The sequence below is a fragment of the Cyprinus carpio genome, chromosome A1 (genome assembly GCF_018340385.1).
Source record: "Cyprinus carpio isolate SPL01 chromosome A1, ASM1834038v1, whole genome shotgun sequence".
Taxonomy (NCBI): Eukaryota; Metazoa; Chordata; class Actinopteri; order Cypriniformes; family Cyprinidae; genus Cyprinus; species Cyprinus carpio.
This window is the reverse complement of record NC_056572.1, coordinates 28,522,846-28,549,396: the sequence shown is the minus strand read 5'-3', so window position 1 is coordinate 28,549,396 and position 26,551 is coordinate 28,522,846. Positions and strand designations below refer to the sequence as shown.

At 37.8% G+C, this 26,551-nt stretch overlaps 2 protein-coding genes across 2 annotated transcripts; both read right to left on the bottom strand.

Annotated features, from left to right (window-relative positions):
- Window positions 1-77: 77 nt before the first annotated feature.
- On the bottom strand, window positions 78-7,312 carry LOC109045284 (flocculation protein FLO11-like). The gene is made up of 5 exons (XM_019063174.2): window positions 4,855-7,312; window positions 1,252-1,316; window positions 1,000-1,145; window positions 826-909; window positions 78-651 (listed from the first exon to the last, which is right to left on the bottom strand). Exons 1-5 carry the CDS (start codon window positions 6,880-6,882, stop codon window positions 545-547), a joined length of 2,430 nt encoding a protein of 809 aa, XP_018918719.2. The 5' UTR covers window positions 6,883-7,312; the 3' UTR covers window positions 78-544.
- Window positions 7,313-7,321: 9 nt separating this feature from the next.
- muc13a (mucin 13a, cell surface associated) lies at window positions 7,322-21,339 on the bottom strand (the record flags this gene model as incomplete). The annotated part of the gene is made up of 8 exons (XM_042760487.1): window positions 21,110-21,339; window positions 16,692-16,751; window positions 16,530-16,577; window positions 16,342-16,397; window positions 16,209-16,264; window positions 12,995-13,047; window positions 12,222-12,878; window positions 7,322-10,808 (listed from the first exon to the last, which is right to left on the bottom strand). A coding segment is annotated over exon 8 (2,970 nt), but the record flags the coding sequence as incomplete, so codon positions are not given.
- Between the last annotated feature and the right edge of the window lie 5,212 nt (window positions 21,340-26,551).

Sequence of the window (26,551 nt, the reverse complement as noted above, 5' to 3'; positions counted from 1 at the left end):
ATATATATAAAGAGAATGTTGATTTGGGTGAAAAAAATGCACTACTGGTACCATGGTTAAATATAGAAAGCAAAGAGTACAACAGAATGCATTAACTTTAATAACAAAGAAGACACTGATCAGATGCAATAATATAGGAATATAGGTAACCAAATAATGTTTATAAACAAATGAAGTGAAGCATCTTTGTACACTTGAGTTCCAAACCAACACACACACACACACACACACACACACACACACACACACACATATATATATATATATATATATATATATTTTTTTTTTTTTTTTTTAATCTGACACAAACAATTAAATTGCTCAAATCCCTGATGACTAGCCCTTCTCAGATAAATTATATTTAATAGGCTGATGGTCCTAAAAAACTATAGTCTCTATAGTCTCTGCATAAAATATAGTCTCTGCATAAAACAAACTTCTACAACATTTGTCCATCTTCACTAATAAAATCAGCTTAACTATTATATTAAACATGGTGTCTTTCATTTTGTTTCTTTAGTGAACTTTCAAGTGCACTTTAAAATCACCATAACAATGTTTGTGCTAATAAAACAATAATGGCTGGATATATAGTCATAAGTGAACAGCGTACCATCCATGGAAAGCCACTAGAGGTGGTGTTTGTGTACTCTGAAAAGGTAAGAAGTACAGAAACATAAAATAAGATAAGAATATACAGCAATGAGTTCTCAGGGGGTGATACACTACACACTATGTGGTATATTAAATACTGTATATTATGTATTTAAAAGTATTAAACAAAATACTATTTAACACTGAAGCATAGTATTAGTTGGAAAATACCATTTGCACCCGATGTGTATTTCATGGTGGTAGATTCAACAGTTGCATTTGTGATAGGCACTGGTGTAGAAGTAACTAGATCCCCTGTAATAGAAAATGTATAGCACACATGAAACTTTGAAATTCTAATGATTTAATTGTCATGCTTATTTGTGTACTGTATGTCAAACTCACCTGCTTTGATAGTATCAAGTATGATGTCCAGAGGTATGGAACCATTCAGAGCGTTCTTGTTAAGAATAGCTTCTACCTCAAATGAGCTTGGGACTATAGAAGAATTCTCAAAGATAAGAGTCATATCAACTTTAATGGAGCCACTCCTAGAAATTGTAATAATAAAAAAGGATAATTTTTAACCCCCAGTCTGTTAAAAACATCATGGACATCTTTATGATGAATTTCAAATACCACAGCAGTCATGCTTACGTGAAAAAGTTGACTCTGCTTCGCCTGTATCCTCTGAGATAGCTTGCCCTGTAAATTCTGTTTATCTGCATGTGATGAAAAATATGATAATTTTACCTAAAATAGAGTACAGCATGGGATTTATCCTAATATAATAATAACAACAATAATAATATGCACTCCCCTCATGTGAATAAAAAAGCTAATTCAGTCATTTTTATTTTAGACTAGTATAAATGGAAAAATTTGTTTTTCTATTAAAAAATCATTTCTTGAAAGAATTGTTTTTAATGTAAATAACATTTGGATTAACTTTCCAGCATGGTACGAATAGCCTCCAGCAATCCCCATCACCACCATCACCACCCTACATATAACAAGCGATTTGGAGAATGGCTGGATGAATAGGCCAGGGGTAGCATTGTTTGGTTGTTAGCGCCACCTAGTGGCGCTTTGACTTTTGCAATCTCTTGTGGTTAATTCTGCCTTCACATGCTATCGGAATAGCACAACATTTTTCTCAAAACAATATCATCATGATCTTCTGTTTGGGAGCCGTGCTGCAGTAAATGGTAGGTTCCTTACGCGCACCTTTTTTTTTAAATTAAACTGTTGGTTGCTTAATTAATTGATTATGTTTAAATGTTTCAATTATTTATCAATAGTTCCAATATCGCCATAGCTTGTTCTAGTGTTGTTGAACAAACATATAGTAACTGTATGGAAAATATTTTCTAAATTGATTTAAGTTTATTGAACAAATTTGTTGTAGCGTTTATGAGTACTCAGAGAGTACTACGATCTTGGGCTCTTTGTCACAGACTAGTTTTAGACATAAAACATCAAAATGTGAGTGCTTTCTTTTTAGTATGCACTAGCCTTTTTTTGCAAACACATTGTAACTGACATAACATCATTTGGCCCGAATTTCCCAAACCATTCATTCAGTTTTCGAAACAAGGACACATTTCTCAAAATTTTAAACACAATTCACCTGTTTTCACACACAGACACCTACTGTATAATTCAGGGTTGCCAACTTTGGGACTTTGGCTGGAGTGAGACTAAAATTTCAGTTTGCACGTGTGCGCGGAGAAAATGTTTGGTAACCCTAATTTTAAAAATCAATGTCTGCCTTGTTTACTTTGTATAAAGCTAGTCAAATTATGTGACTAGCTTACCTGCTGAAGCTCTTCTTGATTCTTCTCCTCTCCATCATCTCCATCTTTCTTTTGAAATATTTCAGCAAACTCATCTAACAAAACGTAATTAGGTCAGAAATTAACTTTTTGGCTCACCTGCCACGGGGACTGGTAGATGAAAAAATCCACCAGCCAAGCATATTTTTACCGGTCAAAATAATAAACAGCCTTTTTTTTGTCACATATATTCATTTCAGTACATTTAATTGAGATAATAAGGTAGGCCTATTATGTTGAATACAAACATGAAAAATTGTCCAGAGCAAAATTTGAAATGTATAATAATAAAAAAAATCTATATATTGATCAAAATCAGAGAAATGTATGAAATATTACTATCATTGGAGTGAAATATTTTTATTTTTGTCAGTTTTGTTACCTGACTCGTGTGTAAGGGAAGGCAGAACGTACTCGGTTACTTACGTAACCTCGGTTCCCTGAGAGATAAGGGAAAGAGTATTGCGTTGCAAACGCTATGAGAAAACTCATTTTCTCTAGAAAATAACGGCCATGGTGTGTAAAGCAGAAGCAGCCTGGCCAGCGGCGGAGATCCGCGAGTGCGCGGCTTTGATGGGTGCGAGGCCACAAATGGGTGGGGACCGCTTCTTCCAGTGGCAGGAGCTTCATATCCTTTTTCCTCAGCGCCGTCAACAAATAGAGCGTTAACTGTACGTACACACCGCCGCCGACTTGAGCTGCAAAGAAGCTCTGGTCGCTTTGTCAAAGACGCTTGTCAAAAAGTACGGGGAAGCTTGACGCTTTGGCCGCTCTGAATATTGAGTGCGCGCGCGGCCGGGGCTCTCTCTCTCTCTCTGCTCGTGCGCACTGAAAATTTCATATTTTGGTATGAACATTAACCCGCCAGTGTGGCGGATAGCATTTTGAGATTTACACGCCAAACGGAAAATCTACCGGCATTTGGCGCTTGGCGGGTGTTAATTTCGGACCCTGCATAAGACTATTTTTATTGAGCAATTTAGCTAGACCACATCATAACATAACGCACGTCAGACAACATTTGCAACTATAGTTGAAGTCTGTAACTTAGTCTCGGCACACAGAATGATTAGTCAAGTACGTTTGCAGTGACAAGGCTCACCATTTTATTATTTGCTTTCCTTGATTGTCTTCCAAACTTTCACACGTGCCGACTCCGAACCTATGCTCCGAACTCTCTCTGAACTTCTCACACGCAACTGACGTATCAGGTGCAAGGTTTTTAGTCAATCAACGATCAGAGAATACTGCAGTGAGAACGTTGTAGGGAGATTTAACAGCTGTGGTCATTAAACTCCTCTCCTGTCATTAATACGCTGTGGTCAAGTCATCAACAGAAAATTAACGGATTGAGAGGGGAGAAAAATGGATTTTGGCGTGACATTTCTTGCGTGTGCGTGAGAGCGTGAGATTGATGCTGAAAGCGTGAGTGTCACGCCAGATGCGTGAGAGTTGGCAACCCTGATAATTACAGTACATAGTAGCAGATAAGAGAACTTTCACTATTCTCTGTACAGTAATTAATGTCGCACATGTTGTACACCCAAGTACTTCGTGTTCTGTATTTATATTATTGAATCATCTGCAGAAGCCGATGAGATATTGATATTACTTGACTATTAGATATTAGATATTGACTGACTATAAGATATTACTATAGTATAGCAAAATAATGTCATTACCAATACTGTTATGCAATTTGGCAGAGGATGCTGAATTTATTTATTTATTTTTACTGAACAGTAATTAGCAGTATAGTGTATTGTGTGTTCATATTCAGTTCTGTCATGACAACTCTCGTAGGGATTGGCATGGTAATGTACATGACAATATTAATGTATTTGGTCTTGGCGGAATAGATCTGCTACGCTGCTGCTGCAGCAGAGCAAGTACAGAGACTTGCTACTGCCAATACATCCACAACATGCTGCTTCAAATATAGCATACATGAAATAACCACATAGCATACATGAATCACCTCATAGCAGATCTATACAGGTTGTGCTGGGGAAGGTGGAGGGGTTCTTAAGCAATCTGCACCGCTACGGCAAACTCTAGTCATATATTTGAATGTTGAGCAGCGAGCTCATTGGCTACCAATACAGAGAAACCAATCAGCTGTGCCATGTGATAATGATGTCATTAGGTCAGACTGGGTTAGACCTATCGGACTGCGCCATCAGAGTTTCATGCCAGAACTCTGTATTTCTTTGGTATTTCAACTTTCCTTTTATAGTGATTTCCTTCTAGATCTCTTTTCTTAATGCTTATAAATTTCACTGTATCTGCAGAAATGTTGTTAGAAAATGGCGAATTATTTCATGAATTTTGTGTTACTGTAAAGAACCATGATGTACCAGCTGATTTGATAAATATCCTTTTAAAAGTAAATGGCATTTATGTTTGCAAAACAAGTTAGACTTACCACATTTACCACATGTGATGCCAATGCAAAGAATTCAGGGGATGATCGGTTGCTATATACTTCTCTGAAAGTTTCATTTAGACTGAATCTTAAGTGTATGCTTCCCTCGTCTATGGTAGGAGGATCAGTGTTTGTGGCCTCTGTCGTCAGTGTAATTTCTGAATCTGTGGTACCAAAGTTGTTCAACGTAGTATGTCCTGTTGATAAAGAACCAGTTTCAGGTTGATTTGTAGGTTTTTGTGTCATTCTTTCGACAGTGGTGGAGACCTCTGAAGTATGAGATACTGTTACTGGCTTCATTGTTGTTGCTGTTGTTGTTGTCATTGTTTCAGAATGTAATACAGGGGATGAAACCTCAGCTGATGTATTCTTGGTTGATTCTGGTTCACTGCTAACAGTAGCTGCTGTAGTTGTCCCTGATGCAGTTGCTGGCAATGCTGATGTCACTGGTACCCAGGTAGAAGCTTTGGGCGCAGTAGCAGACTCTCTTGTTGTCACTGCATCTTCAGTTGTAGTTATTGTTGCTGTGGTGGTCCCTGCTGTAGTTGCTGGTGATGCTGATGTCACTCCTGCTGATGCTGCAGTAGTTGCACTTGTTGTTCGTACCAACAATGTTGAGGCTTCTGCAGATGATTCTGAAGTTCTGGATGTTCTTGCAGTTGTTGTTTTTACTTCACCTGTCTCAGGTATAGTTGATGATCCCTCTGTTTTTGGGGCTGCTGCTGTAGTGGGAGCAAATGTTGATTTTGTTGTACCAGATGCTGTCAATGTAGTTATTCCTGCTGATGAAGAACCAGTGTCAGCATGTGTTGTAGGTTCTTGTGTCACTCTTTCGACAGTGGTGGAGACTTCTGATGTGTGGGCCACTGTTACTGGCTTTACTGACATTAATGTTGTAGATCCCTTTTGGACTGTTAAGGGTTCTGTTGTGACTTGAGATGTCACTAGTACCAAGGTTGAAGCGTTGGGTGCAGTAGTAGACTCTGCTATGCTTGTTGTCGATGTTGTTGTGACTGTATCTCCTGCCACAGTATGTAACACAGTAGATGGACCCACAGCTAGTGTGTTCTTGGTTGATTCTGGTTCATTGCTAACAGTTGCTGCTGTGGTTGAGCCCAGTGCTGTTGCTGGCAATGCTGATGTCACTCCTGCTGATGCTGCAGTAGTTGCACTTGTTGTTCGTACCAACAATGTTGAGGCTTCTGCAGATGATTCTGAAGTTCTGGATGTTCTTGCAGTTGTTGTTTTTACTTCACCTGTTTCAGGTAAAGATGATGATCCCTCTGTTTTTGGTGCTGCTGTAGTGGGAGCAAATGTTGATTTTGTTGTACCAGATGCTGTCAATGTAGTTATTCCTGCTGATGAAGAACCAGTGTCAGCATGCGTTGTAGGTTCTTGTGTCACTCTTTCGACAGTGGTGGAGACTTCTGATGTGTGGGCCACTGTTACTGGCTTCACTGACATTAATGTTGTAGTTTCCTTTTGGACTGTTGAGGGTTCTGGTGTGACTTGAGATGTCACTGGTACCAAGGTTGAAGCTTTGGGTGCAGTAGTAGACTCTGCTAAGCTTGTTGTCGATGTTGTTGTGACTGTATCTCGTGCCACAGTATGTAACACAGTAGATGGACCCACAGCTAGTGTGTTCTTGGTTGATTCTGGTTCATTGCTAACAGTTGCTGCTGTGGTTGAGCCCAGTGCTGTTGCTGGCAATGCTGATGTCACTCCTGCTGATGCTGCAGTAGTTGCACTTGTTGTTCGTACCAACGATGTTGGGGCTTCTGCAGATGATTCTGTAGTTATGGATGTGCTTGCAGTTGTTGTCTTTACTTCACCTGTTTCAGGTAAAGATGATGATCCCTCTGTTTTTGGTGCTGCTGTAGTGGGAGCAAATGTTGATTTTGTTGTACCAGATGCTGTCAATGTAGTTATTCCTGCTGATGAAGAACCAGTGTCAGCATGCGTCGTAGGTTCTTGTGTCACTCTTTCGACAGTGGTGGAGACTTCTGATGTTACTGGCTTCACTGACATTAATGTTGTAGTTTCCTTTTGGACTGTTGAGGGTTCTGGTGTGACTTGAGATGTCACTTGTACCAAGGTTGAAGCTTTGGGTGCAGTAGTAGACTCTGCTAAGCTTGTTGTCGATGTTGTTGTGACTGTATCTCTTGCCACAGTATGTAACACAGTAGATGGACCCACAGCTAGTGTGTTCTTGGTTGATTCTGGTTCATTGCTAACAGTTGCTGCTGTGGTTGAGCCCAGTGCTGTTGCTGGCAATGCTGATGTCACTCCTGCTGATGCTGCAGTAGTTGCACTTGTTGTTCGTACCAATAATGTTGGGGCTTCTGCAGATGATTCTATAGTTATGGATGTGCTTGCAGTTGTTGACTTTACGTCACCTGTTTTAGGTAAAGATGATGATCCCTCTGTTTTTGGTGCTGCTGTAGAGGGAGCAAATGTTGATTTTTGTTGTACCAGATGCTGTCAATGTAGTTATTCCTGCTGATGAAGAACCAGTGTCAGCATGCGTTGTAGGTTCTTGTGTCACTCTTTCGACGGTGATGGAGACTTCTGATGTATGGGCCACTGTTACTGGCTTCACTGACATTAATGTTGTAGTTTCCTTTTGGACTGTTGAGGGTTCTGGTGTGACTTGAGATGTCACTTGTACCAAGGTTGAAGCTTTGGGTGCAGTAGTAGACTCTGCTAAGCTTGTTGTCGATGTTGTTGTGACTGTATCTCCTGCCACAGTATGTAACACAGTAGATGGACCCACAGCTAGTGTGTTCTTGGTTGATTCTGGTTCATTGCTAACAGTTGCTGCTGTGGTTGAGCCCAGTGCTGTTGCTGGCAATGCTGATGTCACTCCTGCTGATGCTGCAGTAGTTGCACTTGTTGTTCGTACCAATAATGTTGGGGCTTCTGCAGATGATTCTCTAGTTATGGATGTGCTTGCAGTTGTTGACTTTACGTCACCTGTTTTAGGTAAAGATGATGATCCCTCTGTTTTTGGTGCTGCTGTAGTGGGAGCAAATGTTGATTTTGTTGTACCAGATGCTCTCAATGTAGTCATTCCTGCTGATGAAGAACCAGTGTCAGCATGCGTTGTAGGTTCTTGTGTCACTCTTTCGACAGTGGTGGAGACTTCTGATGTTACTGGCTTTACTGACATTAATGTTGTAGTTTCCTTTTGGACTGTTGAGGGTTCTTTTGTGACTTGAAATGTCACTGGTACCAAGGTTGAAGCTTTGGGTGCAGTAGTAGACTCTGCTAAGCTTGTTGTCGATGTTGTTGTGACTGTATCTACTGCCACGGAATGTAACACAGTAGATGAACCCACAGCTAGTGTGTTCTTGGTTGATTCTGGTTCATTGCTAACAGTTGCTGCTGTGGTTGAGCCCAGTGCTGTTGCTGGCAATGCTGATGTCACTCCTGCTGATGCTGCAGTAGTTGCACTTGTTGTTCGTACCAATAATGTTGGGGCTTCTGCAGATGATTCTATAGTTATGGATGTGCTTGCAGTTGTTGACTTTACGTCACCTGTTTTAGGTAAAGATGATGATCCCTCTGTTTTTGGTGCTGCTGTAGAGGGAGCAAATGTTGATTTTGTTGTACCAGATGCTGTCAATGTAGTTATTCCTGCTGATGAAGAACCAGTGTCAGCATGCGTTGTAGGTTCTTGTGTCACTCTTTCGACGGTGATGGAGACTTCTGATGTATGGGCCACTGTTACTGGCTTCACTGACATTAATGTTGTAGTTTCCTTTTGGACTGTTGAGGGTTCTGGTGTGACTTGAGATGTCACTTGTACCAAGGTTGAAGCTTTGGGTGCAGTAGTAGACTCTGCTAAGCTTGTTGTCGATGTTGTTGTGACTGTATCTCCTGCCACAGTATGTAACACAGTAGATGGACCCACAGCTAGTGTGTTCTTGGTTGATTCTGGTTCATTGCTAACAGTTGCTGCTGTGGTTGAGCCCAGTGCTGTTGCTGGCAATGCTGATGTCACTCCTGCTGATGCTGCAGTAGTTGCACTTGTTGTTCGTACCAATAATGTTGGGGCTTCTGCAGATGATTCTCTAGTTATGGATGTGCTTGCAGTTGTTGACTTTACGTCACCTGTTTTAGGTAAAGATGATGATCCCTCTGTTTTTGGTGCTGCTGTAGTGGGAGCAAATGTTGATTTTGTTGTACCAGATGCTCTCAATGTAGTCATTCCTGCTGATGAAGAACCAGTGTCAGCATGCGTTGTAGGTTCTTGTGTCACTCTTTCGACAGTGGTGGAGACTTCTGATGTTACTGGCTTTACTGACATTAATGTTGTAGTTTCCTTTTGGACTGTTGAGGGTTCTTTTGTGACTTGAAATGTCACTGGTACCAAGGTTGAAGCTTTGGGTGCAGTAGTAGACTCTGCTAAGCTTGTTGTCGATGTTGTTGTGACTGTATCTACTGCCACGGAATGTAACACAGTAGATGAACCCACAGCTAGTGTGTTCTTGGTTGATTCTGGTTCATTGCTAACAGTTGCTGCTGTGGTTGAGCCCAGTGCTGTTGCTGGCAATGCTGATGTCACTCCTGCTGATGCTGCAGTAGTTGCACTTGTTGTTCGTACCAATAATGTTGGGGCTTCTGCAGATGATTCTCTAGTTATGGATGTGCTTGCAGTTGTTGTCTTTACTTCACCTGTTTCAGGTAAAGGTGATGATCCCTCTGTTTTTGGTGCTACTGTAGTAGGAGCAAATGTTGATTTTGTTGTACCAGATGCTGTCAATGTAGTTATTCCTGCTGATGAAGAACCAGTGTCAGCATGCGTTGTAGGTTCTTGTGTCACTCTTTCGACAGTGGTGGAGACTTCTGATGTTACTGGCTTTACTGACATTAATGTTGTAGTTTCCTTTTGGACTGTTGAGGGTTCTTTTGTGACTTGAAATGTCACTGGTACCAATGTTGAAGCTTTGGGTGCAGTAGTAGACTCTGCTAAGCTTGTTATCGATGTTGTTGTGACTGTATCTACTGCCACGGAATGTAACACAGTAGATGAACCCACAGCTAGTGTGTTCTTGGTTGATTCTGGTTCATTGCTAACAGTTGCTGCTGTGGTTGAGCCCAGTGCTGTTGCTGGCAATGCTGATGTCACTCCTGCTGATGCTGCAGTAGTTGCACTTATTGTTCGTACCAACGATGTTGGGGCTTCTGCAGATGATTCTGTAGTTCCGGATGTTCTTGCAGTTGTTGTCTTTACTTCACCTGTTTCAGGTAAAGGTGATGATCCCTCTGTTTTTGGTGCTACTGTAGTAGGAGCAAATGTTGATTTTGTTGTACCAGATGCTGTCAATGTAGTTATTCCTGCTGATGAAGAACCAGTGTCAGCATGCGTTGTAGGTTCTTGTGTCACTCTTTCGACAGTGGTGGAGACTTCTGATGTTACTGGCTTTACTGACATTAATGTTGTAGTTTCCTTTTGGACTGTTGAGGGTTCTGGTGTGACTTGAGATGTCACTTGTACCAAGGTTGAAGCTTTGGGTGCAGTAGTAGCCTCTGCTAAGCTTGTCGATGTTGTTGTGACTGTATCTCGTGCCACAGTATGTAACACAGTAGATGGACCCACAGCTAGTGTGTTCTTGGTTGATTCTGGTTCATTGCTAACAGTTGCTGCTGTGGTTGTGCCCCAAACGTTGCTGGCAATGCTGATGATGCTCCTGTTGATGTTAAAGTAGTTGCACTTGTTGCCTCGGCAGCTGTAAAAATCGCATTAGATGATGGTAATTTTGTTGTTGGCGGTGCTGTTTCTGATGCAGACACTGTTGTTTCATTTGGTGTTATTGAAACTGTTTTGGTTGTTAAAGGTTCTGTTGTGACTTGAGGTGATGATGACTCTGTTATTGCAGATTGTACTGCATTGCTTGACACTGCCTCTGTTGTAGATACTGTTTGTGTAAGCTGAATTGTTGTCACGGCCCCTATAGGTATAGCAAATTAGCATCAAGTTAGGGTACATTAATAACATTCGAATCGATTAGTGTAACAATATCAGTAGTAATCAGCAATCAACTGTTTTATCAACTGTTTTCTTTCTTTCTTTGTTTTTTTCTTTTCCTTTCTTAAAATGTTCCTCTTTCAATTTTCTTTTAAATATTACTTTGCTTGGTTATTTTGCTTGCTGTTGTTTTCCATTGCAGTGTATATTTATTATTAATGGCCCTGTTAAAAAAATGACAAAAGGGCTAACCCAAAAACTTCACATTATTTCAAACAATGTCTCTCTGCTTTTCCTGAAGCTCATCTTTATTATCGCAAAGGGATAGTTTACCCAAAAATTAAAATTCTGTCATCATTTACTCACTCTCATGTCATTCTAAATCCGCAACACAAATGAAGATATTTCTCATGGAATATGAGAGATTTCTGTCCCTGCATTGACAGTCTATGCAACTACCACTTTGACACTTCAAAAGTTAATTAAAAGATTGTAAAATTAATCCATATATATTGAGCGGTTTAGTCCAAATTGTTGTAAGAGACTTGATCACTTAATATGATGAACAGATTTAATTTAGGCTTTTATTGACATATAAACATCAATCAAGGCACACATCAGTTATGGCAAACAGAAGCTCAAGCATGCTTGCTTGACGTGTGACTATGAGAACCAATGAGGTTCATTCTCGTGTGTTACGCAGCACATTTGAGTTTCCACAAAAAACCAATGAGGTTTGTCCTTGCACATCAAGCAAGTATGGTTGAGCTTATGTTTATTTTTGCTGATCAATGTAAAAATGTGGGGGAAAAAGCCTAACTTAAACCTGTTCAACATGTAAAGTGATCGAGAAAATTTGGACTAAACTGCTTGATTTACATTAGTTTTACGATCTCTTTATGAAGTTTTGGGACAAAAAATTATGCCAGAATTTTTTGCTTAAAGTATCCCTTTAATTACAGAATTGTCTCACTGATTAGAATGACATGAGGGAGAGTAAATTATGGCAGATTTTTTTTTGGTTAAAGTATCCCTTTAATTACAGAATTGTCTCACTGGTTTAACTGGTGACAGAATTTCAGCACTTGCCATGACATTCTTAACATGACGTGTAAAGTTAAAACAAAACAAAAAAACTTTATTTTGATGACCCTGTTTGTTGCCACTAGTGATGAAGGAACTACATTCAAACACAACATTCATTTAAAAAATATATTAAAATAAAAAGTGTTGTAATTGTATTTTAATAATATTGTAATAAAATTGTAATAATATTTAATGTTTTATTAAATTAATGCAGCAGAGCATAAGAGACTTCTTTCAAAAACATTTAAAAATCTATAACATTCCTAAACCTTTGAACGGTAGTGTGTAATCATAACATATTTTGTCAAACCTGTTTGGGGTATTACAATTTTTGTTGCTGCCATTGTTGTTCCTGGTGCCACTGCAGACCATAAAGTAGTATCTGATACCGGTGATGCAGTTATGGATGTTCTTTCAGCTGTTGTACTTTCAAAACTTACTCCTGCTCTTGATGTAGCAGGTAGACTTGCGGATGAAATGGCAGTTGTTGTTACCCTTGGAGCATTTGAGCCATCCTTTACAGTGGCTGTCTGCGTAATGGTTGTAGCACCCTCTGATGTTGGAGTTTCTAATGTTATATGGTTTGAAGTGGTAGTTTTTGGTAGCGTTGTTGAAGTTGTAGTATGTGTGATGGTTGTTTGTTGTCTTGAGTTGGTAGTTGGTAAGATTATTGTTGGAGTGGTGATTGTTGGTGGCAGTGCTGAAGTTTGAAGCTCTGTTGTGGTTTCTGAGATTTCACTTGGAGTGGTCTTCTGTTTGCTGATATGTGCTTGAGTGCTGGTAATTAGGGGCTCTAGTGAAATTGTAGACATTGTTGTTTTGGTTGTTGATGGCCCTGAAGTGGTTGTTTGTGCAGTTGTTGGGAAAAATGAAGTGGGCAACATAGTTGTTACTGGTGATGAGTTGAATGACTCTGTTGGTGTTGTGGCTGGGGTTATTGCAGGGGATGTGGGGCTTTTTTTAATGGCTGCAATAAATAAATAAATAAAGAAAGAAAGAAAGAAATTGCATACAGAGAAAAGCATATCGACAGACTAAATATGTTTAAGTAATTAGAAAATTACTTAAATATTGATTTGTTACCTATTTCTAAAACGGGGTACCAGTACTGTCTGGAAATAACTAGTGATCCTTTCCTGAAAGATAAAATTATTATTAACATATATTATTTTGTAGTAGAAAACACATTTTGTTAAAAAGAAATGCCCTTCCATTTTGTTAAAAAGAACCCCCCCCACAACAAAATTAAATTGTAGTCATCAAAAAGCATGTTCAGTTGAATTGAAATAATAAAACTTTAACATTTTAACAACTGTTTATTAAAAGTTTAACAATAATTATATTTTTAGGGCCCTATGAAATCTGTTTTATTTTTTCTTCATTTTATTGTTCTCAAATTCATTGTTTTACATGCTCATTTTTCTGCATTCTATTTTAATGGTTTGATTAAATAAAAAAATTAACTCATAAAATTTGAAAAAAATTATATTTTATTACAATGTTTATAATAATATGGTCATATGAAATGTTTTATCTGTTTAGAAATTCTGTGTTGTCTGTTTTAATGTTTCTGTATTTGTAATTTAATACATATACATGTAACTTTACATTACATAACTTTATTACCAAAAATAGTGGTAATCAAATGAAGGCATAAAATATTAAAGGGGTCATCGAATGCTAAATTCACTTTTACATGTAGTTTGAACATAAATGTATGTTGGCACTGTGTGTACACATCTACGCATAATGATAAAAATCCACCCAGTGGTTTTTATTCAATCCGTAAAAATAATATCCCCTTTTTTAAAATCAGGCCATTCTCAGCTTCTTGTCTGTGTGACGTCACATGGACGAAGTCGGCTCCCACGATTGTTGATTGACAGTGCCGTTTTAACTTAGATTAGATTAGATTAGATTAGATTAGGTTAAAATTTATTGTCATTGCACATGAAAGGTACAAGGCAATGAACAATATGTCTACAATATGTTACAAATGTACAATAAATATACAGATAAGGCAGTACTATGGACATAATTTACAGATTTTTAAATACTAAAAAATAAAAATAAAAATAAAAAGTGTATGTACACTATAAACAGAAACTATGAACATATGAACATCATTTACACTAGTGCAATGGACAGTAAAAAAAGTGCATAGAAAAATATTCCAGTGTGCAAACGGATTATTCAGTATTCTGGACAGTAGGGTAAGTAATAACAAGTGAACTGTTTTTGTTTGTTTGTTTGTAAACCAGATGTAGTGTTGAGGAGGGGTGAGGAGTGTGTGTGTTTGGTGTGTGTGTGTTGGGAGGGGGGTGCAGCTGTAGGGAAAAAGCTATTCCTGAGTCTGCTGGTCCTTGTCCAGAGGCTTCTGAAACGCCTCCTGGAGGGCAAGAGGTTAAACAGTCTATGGTCAGGGTGAGAGGAGTCCTTAAGAATGCTGCGAGCTCGACGTAGACAGCGTTTTCTCTGGATGTCCTCAATAGCAGGAAGTGGTGTCCCTCTGTGATGCGTTGGGAGGTTTTCACCACCCTCTGCAGTGCCTTGCGGTCAGCAACTGAGCAGTTCCAATACCAGACTGTGATGCAACTGGTCAGGATGCTCTCGATCGCACACCGGTAAAAGTTCACCAGGATGGCTGAAGACAGCTGGTTCTTCTTCAGTGTCCTGAGGAAGAAGAGGAGCTGGTGAGCCTTCTTGACCAAGCTGGAGGTGTTTGTGGTCCAGGACAGGTCCCCCGAGATGATGGTTCCCAGGAACTTGAAGGGAGTAGAGGAATGGGCTCAGCACACAGCCCTGTGGTACGCCGGTGTTGAGTGTGATGGTGGGGGAGCAGGTGTGGCCTGACATAACATGCTGAGGTCTGTTGGTCAGAAAGTCCATAATCCAGTTGCAGAGGGAGGTGTTAATGTCCAGGTCTCCAAGTTTTGTGGTCAGCTTGGAGGGAGTGACAGTGTTAAATGCTGCGCTGAAGTCAACAAACAACATCCGTACATATGTGTTGTTATTGTCCAAGTGTGTGAGTACAGAGTGCAGCGTTGTGTATACTGCATCCTCTGTGCTCCTATTGCTACGGTAGGCAAATTGGTGTGAGCTTTGTTAACATAAATGCACAATCCGCCGCCTCTTGTCTTGCCGGAGTCATCTGCTGTCCTATCTGTCTGGAGCGTGTAGCGTCTGGCTAGCTCAATAGCATTATTGGGTACGTCACTGTGTAGCCATGTTTCTGTGAAAACCATGACATTGCAATCCAAAAGTCTCTTACTGAGGGTGATGCGAAGTCGTGACTCGTCCATTTTGTTCACCAGTGACCACACATTAGTGAGGAAAATGCTGGGTAAAGAGAGCCGGAGCGGTGTTAGCTTTAGCTTAGCTCTTAGACCTCCGCACTTCCCCCGCCTTGGTTTACGATCTCGACGCCGCCTGCGAGCACTTCCGCTCGGCCGGGTATAGTGCGTAGAGATCCGGCCTGAGTGAGCTGTAACAGTCCAACAGATGTAGACAAGAATGGCTCCATAGCGATTGAGGTGTTTTGTTGTTGGATGTAATAATGAACATAGCAGTCGTCATTTACTCCCGACATCTGAGCCGCTGAAGACGCAGTGGGTTAATTTTGTTTGTGAAGGGAATGCGCCCCCGATCTACCTAAATGTGTTTATGTTTGTGCAAATCATTCGTAATCCAGCTTCACTTAATTTACAGCAGAAGTGAGTATAAGGTTTGTTTTTTATGAATCTTTGCAATTGCTGTTCCTAACAACGTGCTAGTTAGCAAGTTTCACGTCTAAATGCAGCTAAAGTAAACAGTCTCTAAGCACAGTTAGTCACCCCACAAAAGAGAAGGGCGGGGTCAGCAAAGCTCATTAGCATTTAAAGCAATATGCAAAACACGGGATGATTTTTGCAGAGCTGATTTTGACAAGGTAAAAAGGGTGTTTTTTACACTGCCACTGAGAAATTTTAACCAAAGTATGTTATAGACTTTTCATTAAGACTTCTAAAAATCATACCAACTTGTGGAAAATGGGCATCCGATGACCCCTTTAAGAACTGAATCTTTTAAAATGTAATCAAATGAAAATGTAACGATTCTTTTCATTTGATGGCAAACAAAGTGCTGCACACCAAAGGTTTACAATTACTATAAAATGAAAACATTTTGGAAGAAAAATAATGTGGTTGTTTCTTAATAGTTTTAATAATTGTATTATTATTATTGTTACTAATACTACTTTGAGAACAACATTTTGTTTTTTCTTTGGGCCTTTTCTGTTTTCTATTTTCTCACTTACCTAAAAGTTTTAATATCTGTACGGTTGGCCACAGGCCAATATTCCAGTGCGCTGTTCTATAGAGATAAAGAAAAATGCTGTTTAAAATGCGTTAAATGAGTAGTGAAAATTTTTAAAGGTGCCATGGCCTTACATTCACCTGGGTCCTGTTGTTGGCGCTTTGGTCTGCTGATCGCTTATGATGTGAAACTGCTGACGATGTGAAAGACGTAACAATAATAAAAAAAAGATATTGGCTATTCTGTTATTTTTATTTTATTTATTTATTTTTCATTTACTGTTGTTACTTCTCCACTGTAGACAAGGGTAGATAGTTTTTACCTGAATCAGACACATTATTTAGATTTTCACATGTTGGCCCCAACAATCCTGATGGAAGAGACATAATTACCATTAGTTTGACACTTTTTGCAGGGTTTCTAAATGTAAACATATCTGCTACTGTATGTTGCACAAACGTTAAAATCTTAAACAAATATTTACCTATAACAATCAATAGAACCACTAAGGGCGACATGGTCCTTTTTATGTCAACCTGGGTTCCTGCAAATACATGAAAAAATTATTGCACCGACTCAATAACAAAACAAGTCATTGCTTCTAGCAGGGGGACTTTGGGACACTGGGTCGCCATGTTTTTCGCGGCAATAATGTATCGAAACAAGGACGCCAAGTATTGATCTTTTATAGAATAATCAAATTAATTTCTTTACAGTCCACTAGATGGTGGTGTTGAGTTATTTTCTGGTGAGGTCAGCTGGGACACCTTCAGCATGCAGTTAGTAAAATAAAGATAGCAGAACATCGCGGAAAGTTATCAGGAAAGCCCCATCCGCGTTTAAATCGGATGTAAGACTATGTTTTATTTATTTCAAATTTAACAGTAATTTACTTTTAAATGCCCCAATTGCTGAAGGGTCTGCACAACTTTTTTGTACAAGTTCAAGTTGCATTGTTCAAAATACCTTTAGTAGCACAGCATTGCATACCTGTTTACATTTAATTAAGGTGGACTAGGTTAGACTGTAATACATATAACTGAGTTTGCCAGGTACATACAAGATTTTTGACAGGTTTTCATGAAAGTGTTGGTCAGTTTGTCTGCTTGACAATCCCATTTTGCACTGCAGCAATAAAACTGAAGTGAGATAAACGAACTGAGAAATTTTTATTTTTAGTTAAAACAGATGTTGCCAAAGTTTTCATTTGGGGACATAATTTGAAGTTGGAAAAGGGTAATAAGTTGAAATATATAGCAGAATATTGCAATATATTTAAAATTGCAATAATATATATCGTGACACAAGTATTGTGATAATATCGTACCATGGGGCCTCTGGTAATTCCCACCCCTATACATAAGTCAGAAAGCATAATTTATGCTTATACTGATTCTGGTTATGTTATCAGATTTCTTTTCTTGTAGCTCAGTTGTATTTGGTATTACCAGCCACAAAAATGTCAATGCCTGAATGGCTAGGGAAAATAAATTATTTTCTCTGCAGCATAAACAACTAAACAACTTGAACAAAACAAACTTGTCAAACTGGCTTTTCATGTTTTTTATTTATTATTTTTTATTAATCACAGGTCAGATTACAGATATATTAGTAAAATCTTGATGTCAGCTGGCCAATGTTACATAAATTCATTTTTGGATGTCCATATTCTTATTGCATTTTTGTTCCAAAGAGAGTTTAAATACTTCAATTTTTTGTATACATCGATGAATTATTATATATATATAAATATACATATTGTCAGTGAACTAAGACACGCACACATTCTTTTCCTTCTCTTCTATCTGAATTTAAACCTGCTGGATTTTCAGTAATTTAATTTATTTATTTATTCTCTTTCATGTCTTTAACAATAGCAGACAAGTGTGTTAAGAATAAATTCAAATATCCGAACAACACTTTGTCTGTGTATCTATTTATTTTTATTTTTTTCTTGAAATGGAAAAAATCTGGCTCCTCTAATAAAACAATTTTTAATTGACATCTTACTAATGCCTGTTACTTCATAGATAATCAAAGTTCTGCACGAATATTCTAAGCATTATGAAAACTGAAAGTGAAAGTGATGTGACATACAGCCAAGTATGGTGACCCATACTCAGAATTCGTGCTCTGCATTTAACTCATCCAAAGTGCACACACACAGCAGTGAACACACACTTGGAGCAGTGGTCAGCCATTTATGCTGCGGCGCCCAGGGAGCAGTTGGGGGTTCAGCGCCTTGATCAACGGCACCTAAGTCGTGGTATTGCCGGCCCGAGACTCAAACCCACAACCTTAGGGTTAGGAGTCAAACTCTTTAACCACTAGGCCACGACTTCCCCACAAAAATAATGTTTACATGACATTTAAATTTTTATATGATCAAATTAAACATGATCTCATAAGAATTTGTATGTATTTTACATAAAATGTTCTACAAAATAATAACATTATAACATTTTGTTCTGTTCTGTGTGATTTCTGCTGCCAACTCATTTCAAAGAATAATGTTAAACAAGACTTTAAACCCTTAAAATGGATAACAGCAATCATTTAAACATTCATGTAATGTTTACTTTTTCCATGGGACACAAAATGCGTTTTCTCCGACATGCTGTGACTGAAAATAGAACTCAATCACACCATAAGCATCAATACATTTTTTAAAAAAAAATGCCGCTCTAAGAAGCTTTACGACAGGTTTTATGGCAGTAAAATAGAACGCTCATTGGCTATCGCCTGCTTCGTCACATTTGCTTTACTGTCAAAAATATGTATGTATATGTATGTATATATATGAACAAAGGTCTTATGGGTTTGGAATGACACGAGGGTGAGTCATTTATGACAGAATTTTCATTTTTAGGTGAACTATACCTTTAAAGATCTGGGTTTGTTTGTTGTGCTCACAAATTCAAGTGGGTTCAAATTCAAATATTTTTTGCAGAATAATGCAAAATAACTATGTATATATTTTACAGTACAGTTGCTAGTACAATAAAACGCTAAGGTAATTGAAAGACTATGTATCATTTACCCAATAAAATATTTTAGAGCTTGGCATTATCAGAAAATGATATATTAATAAGAAAATGTCTTTGAAGTTTTAATATTTTATTTATTTAAATGACTTAGGCTACCTTATATTGTCAAAAACATTTAAAAAAAATGAAAAGAAAATATTAAAGTTTAATGTCAAAATGTTTTTCTTTTTTTCTTTAAAAAAATAATTTTAAAGGGGTCATATTATGCTCTTTTACAAAGTCTTGATTTTGTTTTGGGGTGTACTAGAACAGGATCTCATACTAGGTTGTTCGAAAAACATTTTTATTTTCACATAATTTACATTAAGACCTTTCATTTAAAATATATATATTTTAAATTTTTTTTTTTTTGAATATACATTAAAATATAATTTATTCCTGTGAAGCAAAGCTGGATTTTCATCAGCAATTACTCCAGTCTTCAGTGTCACATGATCCTTCAGAAATCAGTCTAATATGCTGATGTTGAAAACAGTTGTGCTGCTTAATAATGTTTTGGAACCTACAAAACTTTTTTCAGGATCCGTTGATTAATAAAAAGTTTAAAAGAACAACATTTATTCAAAATAGAAATCTTTCATAACAATATACACTACTGTTAAAAAGTTTGGGTCAGTATTTTTTTCTTTCTTTATTTTTCTTTCTTTGTGTGTGTGTGTTTTTTTTTAATAATACTTTTATTCAGCAAGGATGTTAAATTAATAAAAAAATGATATTAAAGACGGTGAGCGTGATTTCACCAAGTACAACATGTTCCTGGAACAACATTCCAATCAGTCAATCGGAATAGAGATATAACTTTTCAGGAAATATCTGCTTTAGGCTTAAAATCAGGGTTAGGTGCTTTTACACCCTTGTTAATCAGCTATTTCACACTGATTTTAGGAATAAATTATGGAAAGAGTAAGGATTGTGTTAAGTCTATATTTTTGGACAATAATGTTGATCCGAGATCATCAAAAGATGTTGATCCAGGAACATATCTTACTTGGCAAAATCACGGCAACCATTAAAGACTTATATTGTTAGAAATAATGTCTATTTTGAATTTTAAACAAATTAATGAGCACAACAGTTTTCAACACTGATAAACAGCATATTAGAATGATTACTGAAGGATCATGTGACACTGAAGACTCATCTAATGGCTGATGAAAATTTAGCTTTGCAAAAACAAATTATATTTAACCTTATTTTAAAATAGGAAAGCATTATTTTAAATTGCAAATATATTTTACAATATTACTGTTTTTAATGTATTTTTGTTCAAATAAATGCAGCCTTTACGAACATAAGATACTTCTTTAAAACACATCTTACTGATCATCTTACATCTTATTCAAGTCTTACTGATTCCAAACATTTGAACAGCAGTGTTGCTCACAAAAAAAGACCACAACTTACAAGAAGTTAATGACAGCATTAGAAGATTTTTACAACAGCATTTCGAAACACAGCATGTATGCTACTGTACGTGTTAAATCAACAGGGCTAAAACCAGTTTTGCATAGTTTACCAGACATTCAGTAAAACGTGTCATAAACGCTTTCATTGCATTTAAAGTGACACTAACAGAATAAATAAATTGCTAATGTTTTTCAGGAAGGAAAGGAGAAACCCAAAATCTCCATCGTAACATGTAAGAATAGCATCACACAGCTCTGTTACATTATTAAAACAGCTAGCAATTCATCTGGCAATTGACCAAATAGCAGTATTTTATCAAATTTGAATATCACACAAAAAAGAAATCCTCATAATTGGGCTAATTCAACAGTGTCACAATTCTGAGATATATACTGTACATACACCAAACACATAGTATTGTGATCATTTATCAGCTGCACATCCTTACCTATTACTGTCCTTTGTTCAGTTCCTTAGGGTACCATATATATATAATAAGATCCAGATCATATTTTGAAAAATAAGTGTTATGGATTAGCCTCGTCCTTCTTCCTTTCAGAGTGAAGACTAAACCTGTCAGATCTTTTCTTTGAGTTAAAGTTCAAACAGTGCTTAGTCTGGGTTGCAGTTTTCTTCACTGCCGTCACAGGTTGAGCAGCACAGAGACATCTTTGAAATGTAAAGCATGTTCCTGAATTCGCACATCATTACGTGAATTTCAGCATTTCATCTTTGTTTGACGATCTCTCTAACTGCCCTAGGGAAGCTTAGCAAAACTCACTGGGATTTACTCTGGCAGTTTTTGTTTTACAGAACTTTTCTGTAACAGGATAGACTGTGTCAAACAAAGAATGGCTGTAAACAACTTTCAGATATTTTCATTTCAATCAATATTTTGTTTCTTTATGAAGAAGCTTAAATCTTAGACCCCCAGCGGGCAGCAACAAATCTCACCTGATGTTTAAAACTTAAATAATAGGATGTTTAATGATGCATGTCATTTTTACAGATGGTCTGTTCAGTGTTATATCTGACATTTAAAGAAAACAAGATTATTTGAGAAACGCTGCAAGAAGGTTACTTTAGAAGGTTAACGTTAGTTAACTACATTACTTAACTTTTCTACAGCATTTATTATCTACAAATGTTTGTATTATGAACAATATGAAGAGAAAAAGAAAAAAACTCTTGTGGGAGCAATAACTAATAAAGATAACATGAAACATAATGCTGTAGTCATATTGAAATACAGTAAGCAGCAGGTTCATATACAAGACATAATGTCAGTCAGGCAGGTAACCTTCCTGAATTAATGGGAAAAAGCAGGTAACCATGAACCGGTTGAGCAAAAGCTGCTTAAAAGTACTTGCACAATTCACTTTCAATGATAGAGAATAAGCCCATAAAGCTGCCTAAACACCTTGTGTGTGTATTATTGACTCAGCAGATATCAATATTATAGCAATTATGATATCAATGTGACATACGTTTCAGAATATGGTTTTACTTCAGCAGTTTTAAAAGTGTGAAACTTTATTTGGAGACTATTATGAATAAAATTGCATTGTTATTTGTATTAAATCAAGAAAACTATCTATACACATCATGAAATTGATCAGAGAAATGTGTAAAATCATGTGTAAACTGTAATATAGCCCATCATGTGCTGTATTGCTCTTTATGCATGAGCAACCCGACAGCTCTTGTGAAAAACGTACAACTTAACGAGTAGGAATGTGCTTTTTAAATATTATTTCCTTCAGAAAAATGACAGTATCCTCATAGCTGAGCATAACATCCAGAACCTGTTTTTCGTGGGCTGAATGTGCGTGTGAAGAATATTGTCTTGATTTCGATTCAGACAGAAATAGTACTAATATTGTCTGTGTCTGAATTGCTAACAGTCTTTATAATCATTCAAATTATCTACATAACTACCACCACCACAACCCATTTATTATTACCATAGGTGTTCAGATAGAAAAGTTGTACATTGTGAGTTTTGTCTTGAGGCACAAATATATTAGCTTGCTTATATTAGCTTGAATTAGAATGAATACATGTGTGTTTTGAATGAGAACATGGTTAAATATGTGCTTTATGAGGATAGCTTTGTGCAGCCATTTACAGAAAACATTAAACAAAAGTGGCAGAAGCGATCAAGAATATTTTACATAGCATTCTTGTTATGCGGAAACAGCATTCTTGTTATGTGGGGGAAAATTTTGTTTTAAAAGAGTATAATATACTGCCTGGCCAAAAAAAAAACAAGTGTCAAAAACACACACAAAAAAAAAATGTCAGAAGATGTACCATTCCAGCATGACTATAAAAAAATTCACTCTGTGAAAGATTGGCCACCACAGAGTCCTGACCTAAGCCCCACTGAAAATCTTTGGGATGTCTTGGAGTCAACTTTACACTGCATGTCCAAAAAAAGTTGCACAGTCTAATATTTTGTTGGACTGCCTTTAGCTTTGATTATATTATGCTTTCCTTGTGTCATTCAACAACAGAATACAAAATCACAACATTTATTTTCATCAAGAGCTGCATACATTTGTGGCAGAGATCTTGTATTGACAATAGGAGAATCAAACCACTGTGTAAAGTTGTCTCCAGTACATCCTAAAGACTTTCAGTAGGGTTAAACTGTGGTGCACTTCATGTGTGAAAATTATTTCTCATGCTCACTGAACCATTTCACAAATTGAGCCTGGTGAATCTATTTCCAACATGGTTGGAAATAGTCTGCTGAACTTCTGTTTTCTAATATGCAGGTCTACAATTTGATCTTTTTTGCTTAACCTTCCCCGAGGAGCAACAGACAAGCTGGTTTTTTTACATAGTTTAAATGCAGACAGACTTTTTCTTGCCTTTGGCCCTGTCCCAAATGGCGCACTTCATGTGGACTTTTCGGTCTCGTGGACTTAAATTGCACGTGCTCGCCGAGTCTACGAGTCAGTAGGCCGTCCCATTCAGCATTTTAACGCTCTGAAGTGTGCTCAGCAGCGTCCCCTTTGTACCCTTGAAGCGGTCTTTCACGAAGCCCGCATAGATGCAGGCTCCGCACACTTTAACTACCCAGGAATCCTTGCGAAATGCCAATCAGACAACGGATGGGAGGAGATTTTGCTCAAGAGCAATTGATGACATGGCTGAGAAGAAAATATTTAAGTGTAGGTATCATTACGGTTTTTATGACCTAGGTGTACATTTTACCAGTTGTTACCTACAGTTTATACAAACATTATGGTCATCGACCTGTGGTTGATATCTCAAACATAATAATAGTGCATTGAATAATACGATTGCATTATAATTCATTAAATAAATAGAACCGAATGTCAGGGCTTTACTGAGTCATATGTAAACCTAGTATTCATATTTAAACCTGTAAATTCATCTGAAACTTACACACATGTTTATTATGCGTAAAAATTGTAATCTTAGCTCAAATGGAATATAGGCAGCATATTCCCCGTCAAAAAACAACCAGACCGTTATTTCCGGTGTGACGATCGAGTCTGTCCCAAAAATACCTCTCAATGCGCCCTCGTGGACTCGCGCCAAGGGCCCTATAGGTCTGCACTACATGATGTCACCAAAGTGTGGACTCTGAGGAAGTCCACAAGTCTGGAGTGTGCCATTTGGGACAGGGCCTTTGAGTGTATTCACTTCAGTGGCCTTTGTTCAGACTTGTTTACTTCTGACACAGGCAAACAAATATTTTGTGGACAAAGACGTTGCATGGTAAGTTGCATTCAAACTATGAAAAGGAGCAGTTTCAGACTTAATGCATAGTGGCAACCTAAAAGTAGGGTAAACTAAGTACAGTTGGAAAACACTGCACAAAAAGTAGTCATTACAAATATATTTTGAAGAGCTTTAAAACCATTCTCAAAAAATAATTTGAATTCAGCTCTTCATTTGATTTCTGTTCTTCATTATGTACAACAATTTACTATTAAAAGGGGTCATTTGATGTTGCTAAAAAGAACATTATTTTGTGTATTTGGTATAATTAAATGTGTTTATGCGGTTTAGGGTTAAAAAAACACATTATTTCCCACATACTGTACATTATTGTTTCTCCTCTATGTCCCACATTTCTGAAACACGTCGTTTTTTTATAAAACTCATCGTTCTGAATAGCGAGGTGTGCTCTGATTGGCCAGCTATCCAGTGGTTTGTGATTGGCCGAATGCCTCAAGTGTGTGACGGAAATGTTACGACTCTTGCCATACTGTGATGCGTGTCCCAGTCAGAACACTGGCGTGACAAGACAAAAACAATAAATCCCATTACAAACGAGCCATTTTTTGCATTCAGTGGGGACATAATTACGGATTATAATGACTTATACTGTGTTTTTATGTGTTGCGTTGCATCGTGCCGCACCACGTAAACATAAAACCATGTTTGCATTTGTGATAGGAGAAACGACAAACAAGCGCTATACTCTACACCAGCGGTTCTCAATTCCAGTCCTCTCTCCCCCCAGCTCTGCATATTTTACACGTCTCTCTTTGTTAACACACCTGATTCAGATAATCAGCTCGTTACAAGTGAGCTCTGTGCATGAACTGTGTTCTCATTGACATGGTCCCTACACAGTGTTCATTGCTCCCTACTCCCTGAGCAGGGGAAATCTGTTGAAGTGTACCTCACTTCGGAACATTCATTGACAGATTTGCTCTGCACAACGTCTTCACACATGGATAAGTGTGACAACATATACCTCTGTAAATAAATACAATTTAAATTCACGTCTCACACACTTCAATGCACTTTGAATGGAACATATTCCTTTGTTTCGAACTGGAATCATGGTAGAATATCCTGTGATGTCCACTTCACAGGGCACTTACGTTCTGGAATTGAGAACCGCTACTCTACACTGCTCAAAAGTCGTGTTTGAATCATCAGTCGCAAATCCTTACATATGTAAACGTACTTACAGACTGTGAGTCAGAAGCTCCAGCATTGTAGTCTTCTCTCCCAGGATCAGGAAACAGTCCTCCATAAAATGTGCTGCACACTAAATATTTGGGTTGAACTGTTCTGAAACAGTGTTGTAAACAACTTAACCACTGATTTCTAGTTGTGTCCTCTTTTGGAAAGCCAAACAAAGTAGTTTCGCTTTCACAACGAAACAGCATCTCCACAACATGGTGCCAGCGGCAACTGTGAGAATCAAAGGTTACGCCTTCTTTCTTTGCGTGCACATTTGGGCGATGTAATGCAAATCTTCCCACATAGTGACGTAGACATGTGGGGGTGTGTTAGAATGTGCCGTTTTAGGGGGGTGTGGTTGAGTCTTAACTTTTATAAAGAATATCTCTTTGGGTTTGAGACGTTAGTCTTTGCAACTTTACAGATCTTCTTTATTCACCAAGAGCTTGTAACACTCCAAAGAGAAAGGAAAACTTGAAATTGCATCATATGACCCCTTTAAACACAGTTCATAAGTAAATCACTGAACTATTAAAAATTAAGCATTCTAATTAGAAATGGGGCAAGAGTGGTAGGGCTTGAAGAACACTAAGGCTTATCTGAATTTTGCCAAAACACACCTTAGTGATCCTCAAACTATTTGGTAGAATGTTTTATGGACTGATGAGTCGAAAGGGTCCTGTTACATCTGGCGTTAGCCAAACACCAAATTCCATGAAAAGAACATCATACCTATGGTCAAGCATGGTAAGAACAGTGTGCTGGTGTGGGCATGCTTCTTATTCATATAGGAGAAATACCAACTTTGAATGGCTCAAAAAGGGAGACAAAAAGGAACAATTGCAGCGGGCTAGTCAAAGTCCTGACTTAAACCCAATTGAGATGCTGTGGCTGGACCTTATCAGAATCATTAGGTTGCAGTTATTGCTGCTAT

Excerpts from the sequence above, each read along its gene's own strand:
- LOC109045284 (XM_019063174.2), bottom strand. The coding sequence starts at position 6,882 with ATGTCAGTGAAGCCAGTAACATCAGAAGTCTCCACCACTGTCGAAAGA. Across the intron at positions 1,317-4,854 it reads CATCACATGTGGTAAATGTG|ATAAACAGAATTTACAGGGC; the intron begins GTAAGTCTAACT and ends CATCACATGCAG. Across the intron at positions 1,146-1,251 it reads AGCAGAGTCAACTTTTTCAC|GAGTGGCTCCATTAAAGTTG; the intron begins GTAAGCATGACT and ends TACAATTTCTAG.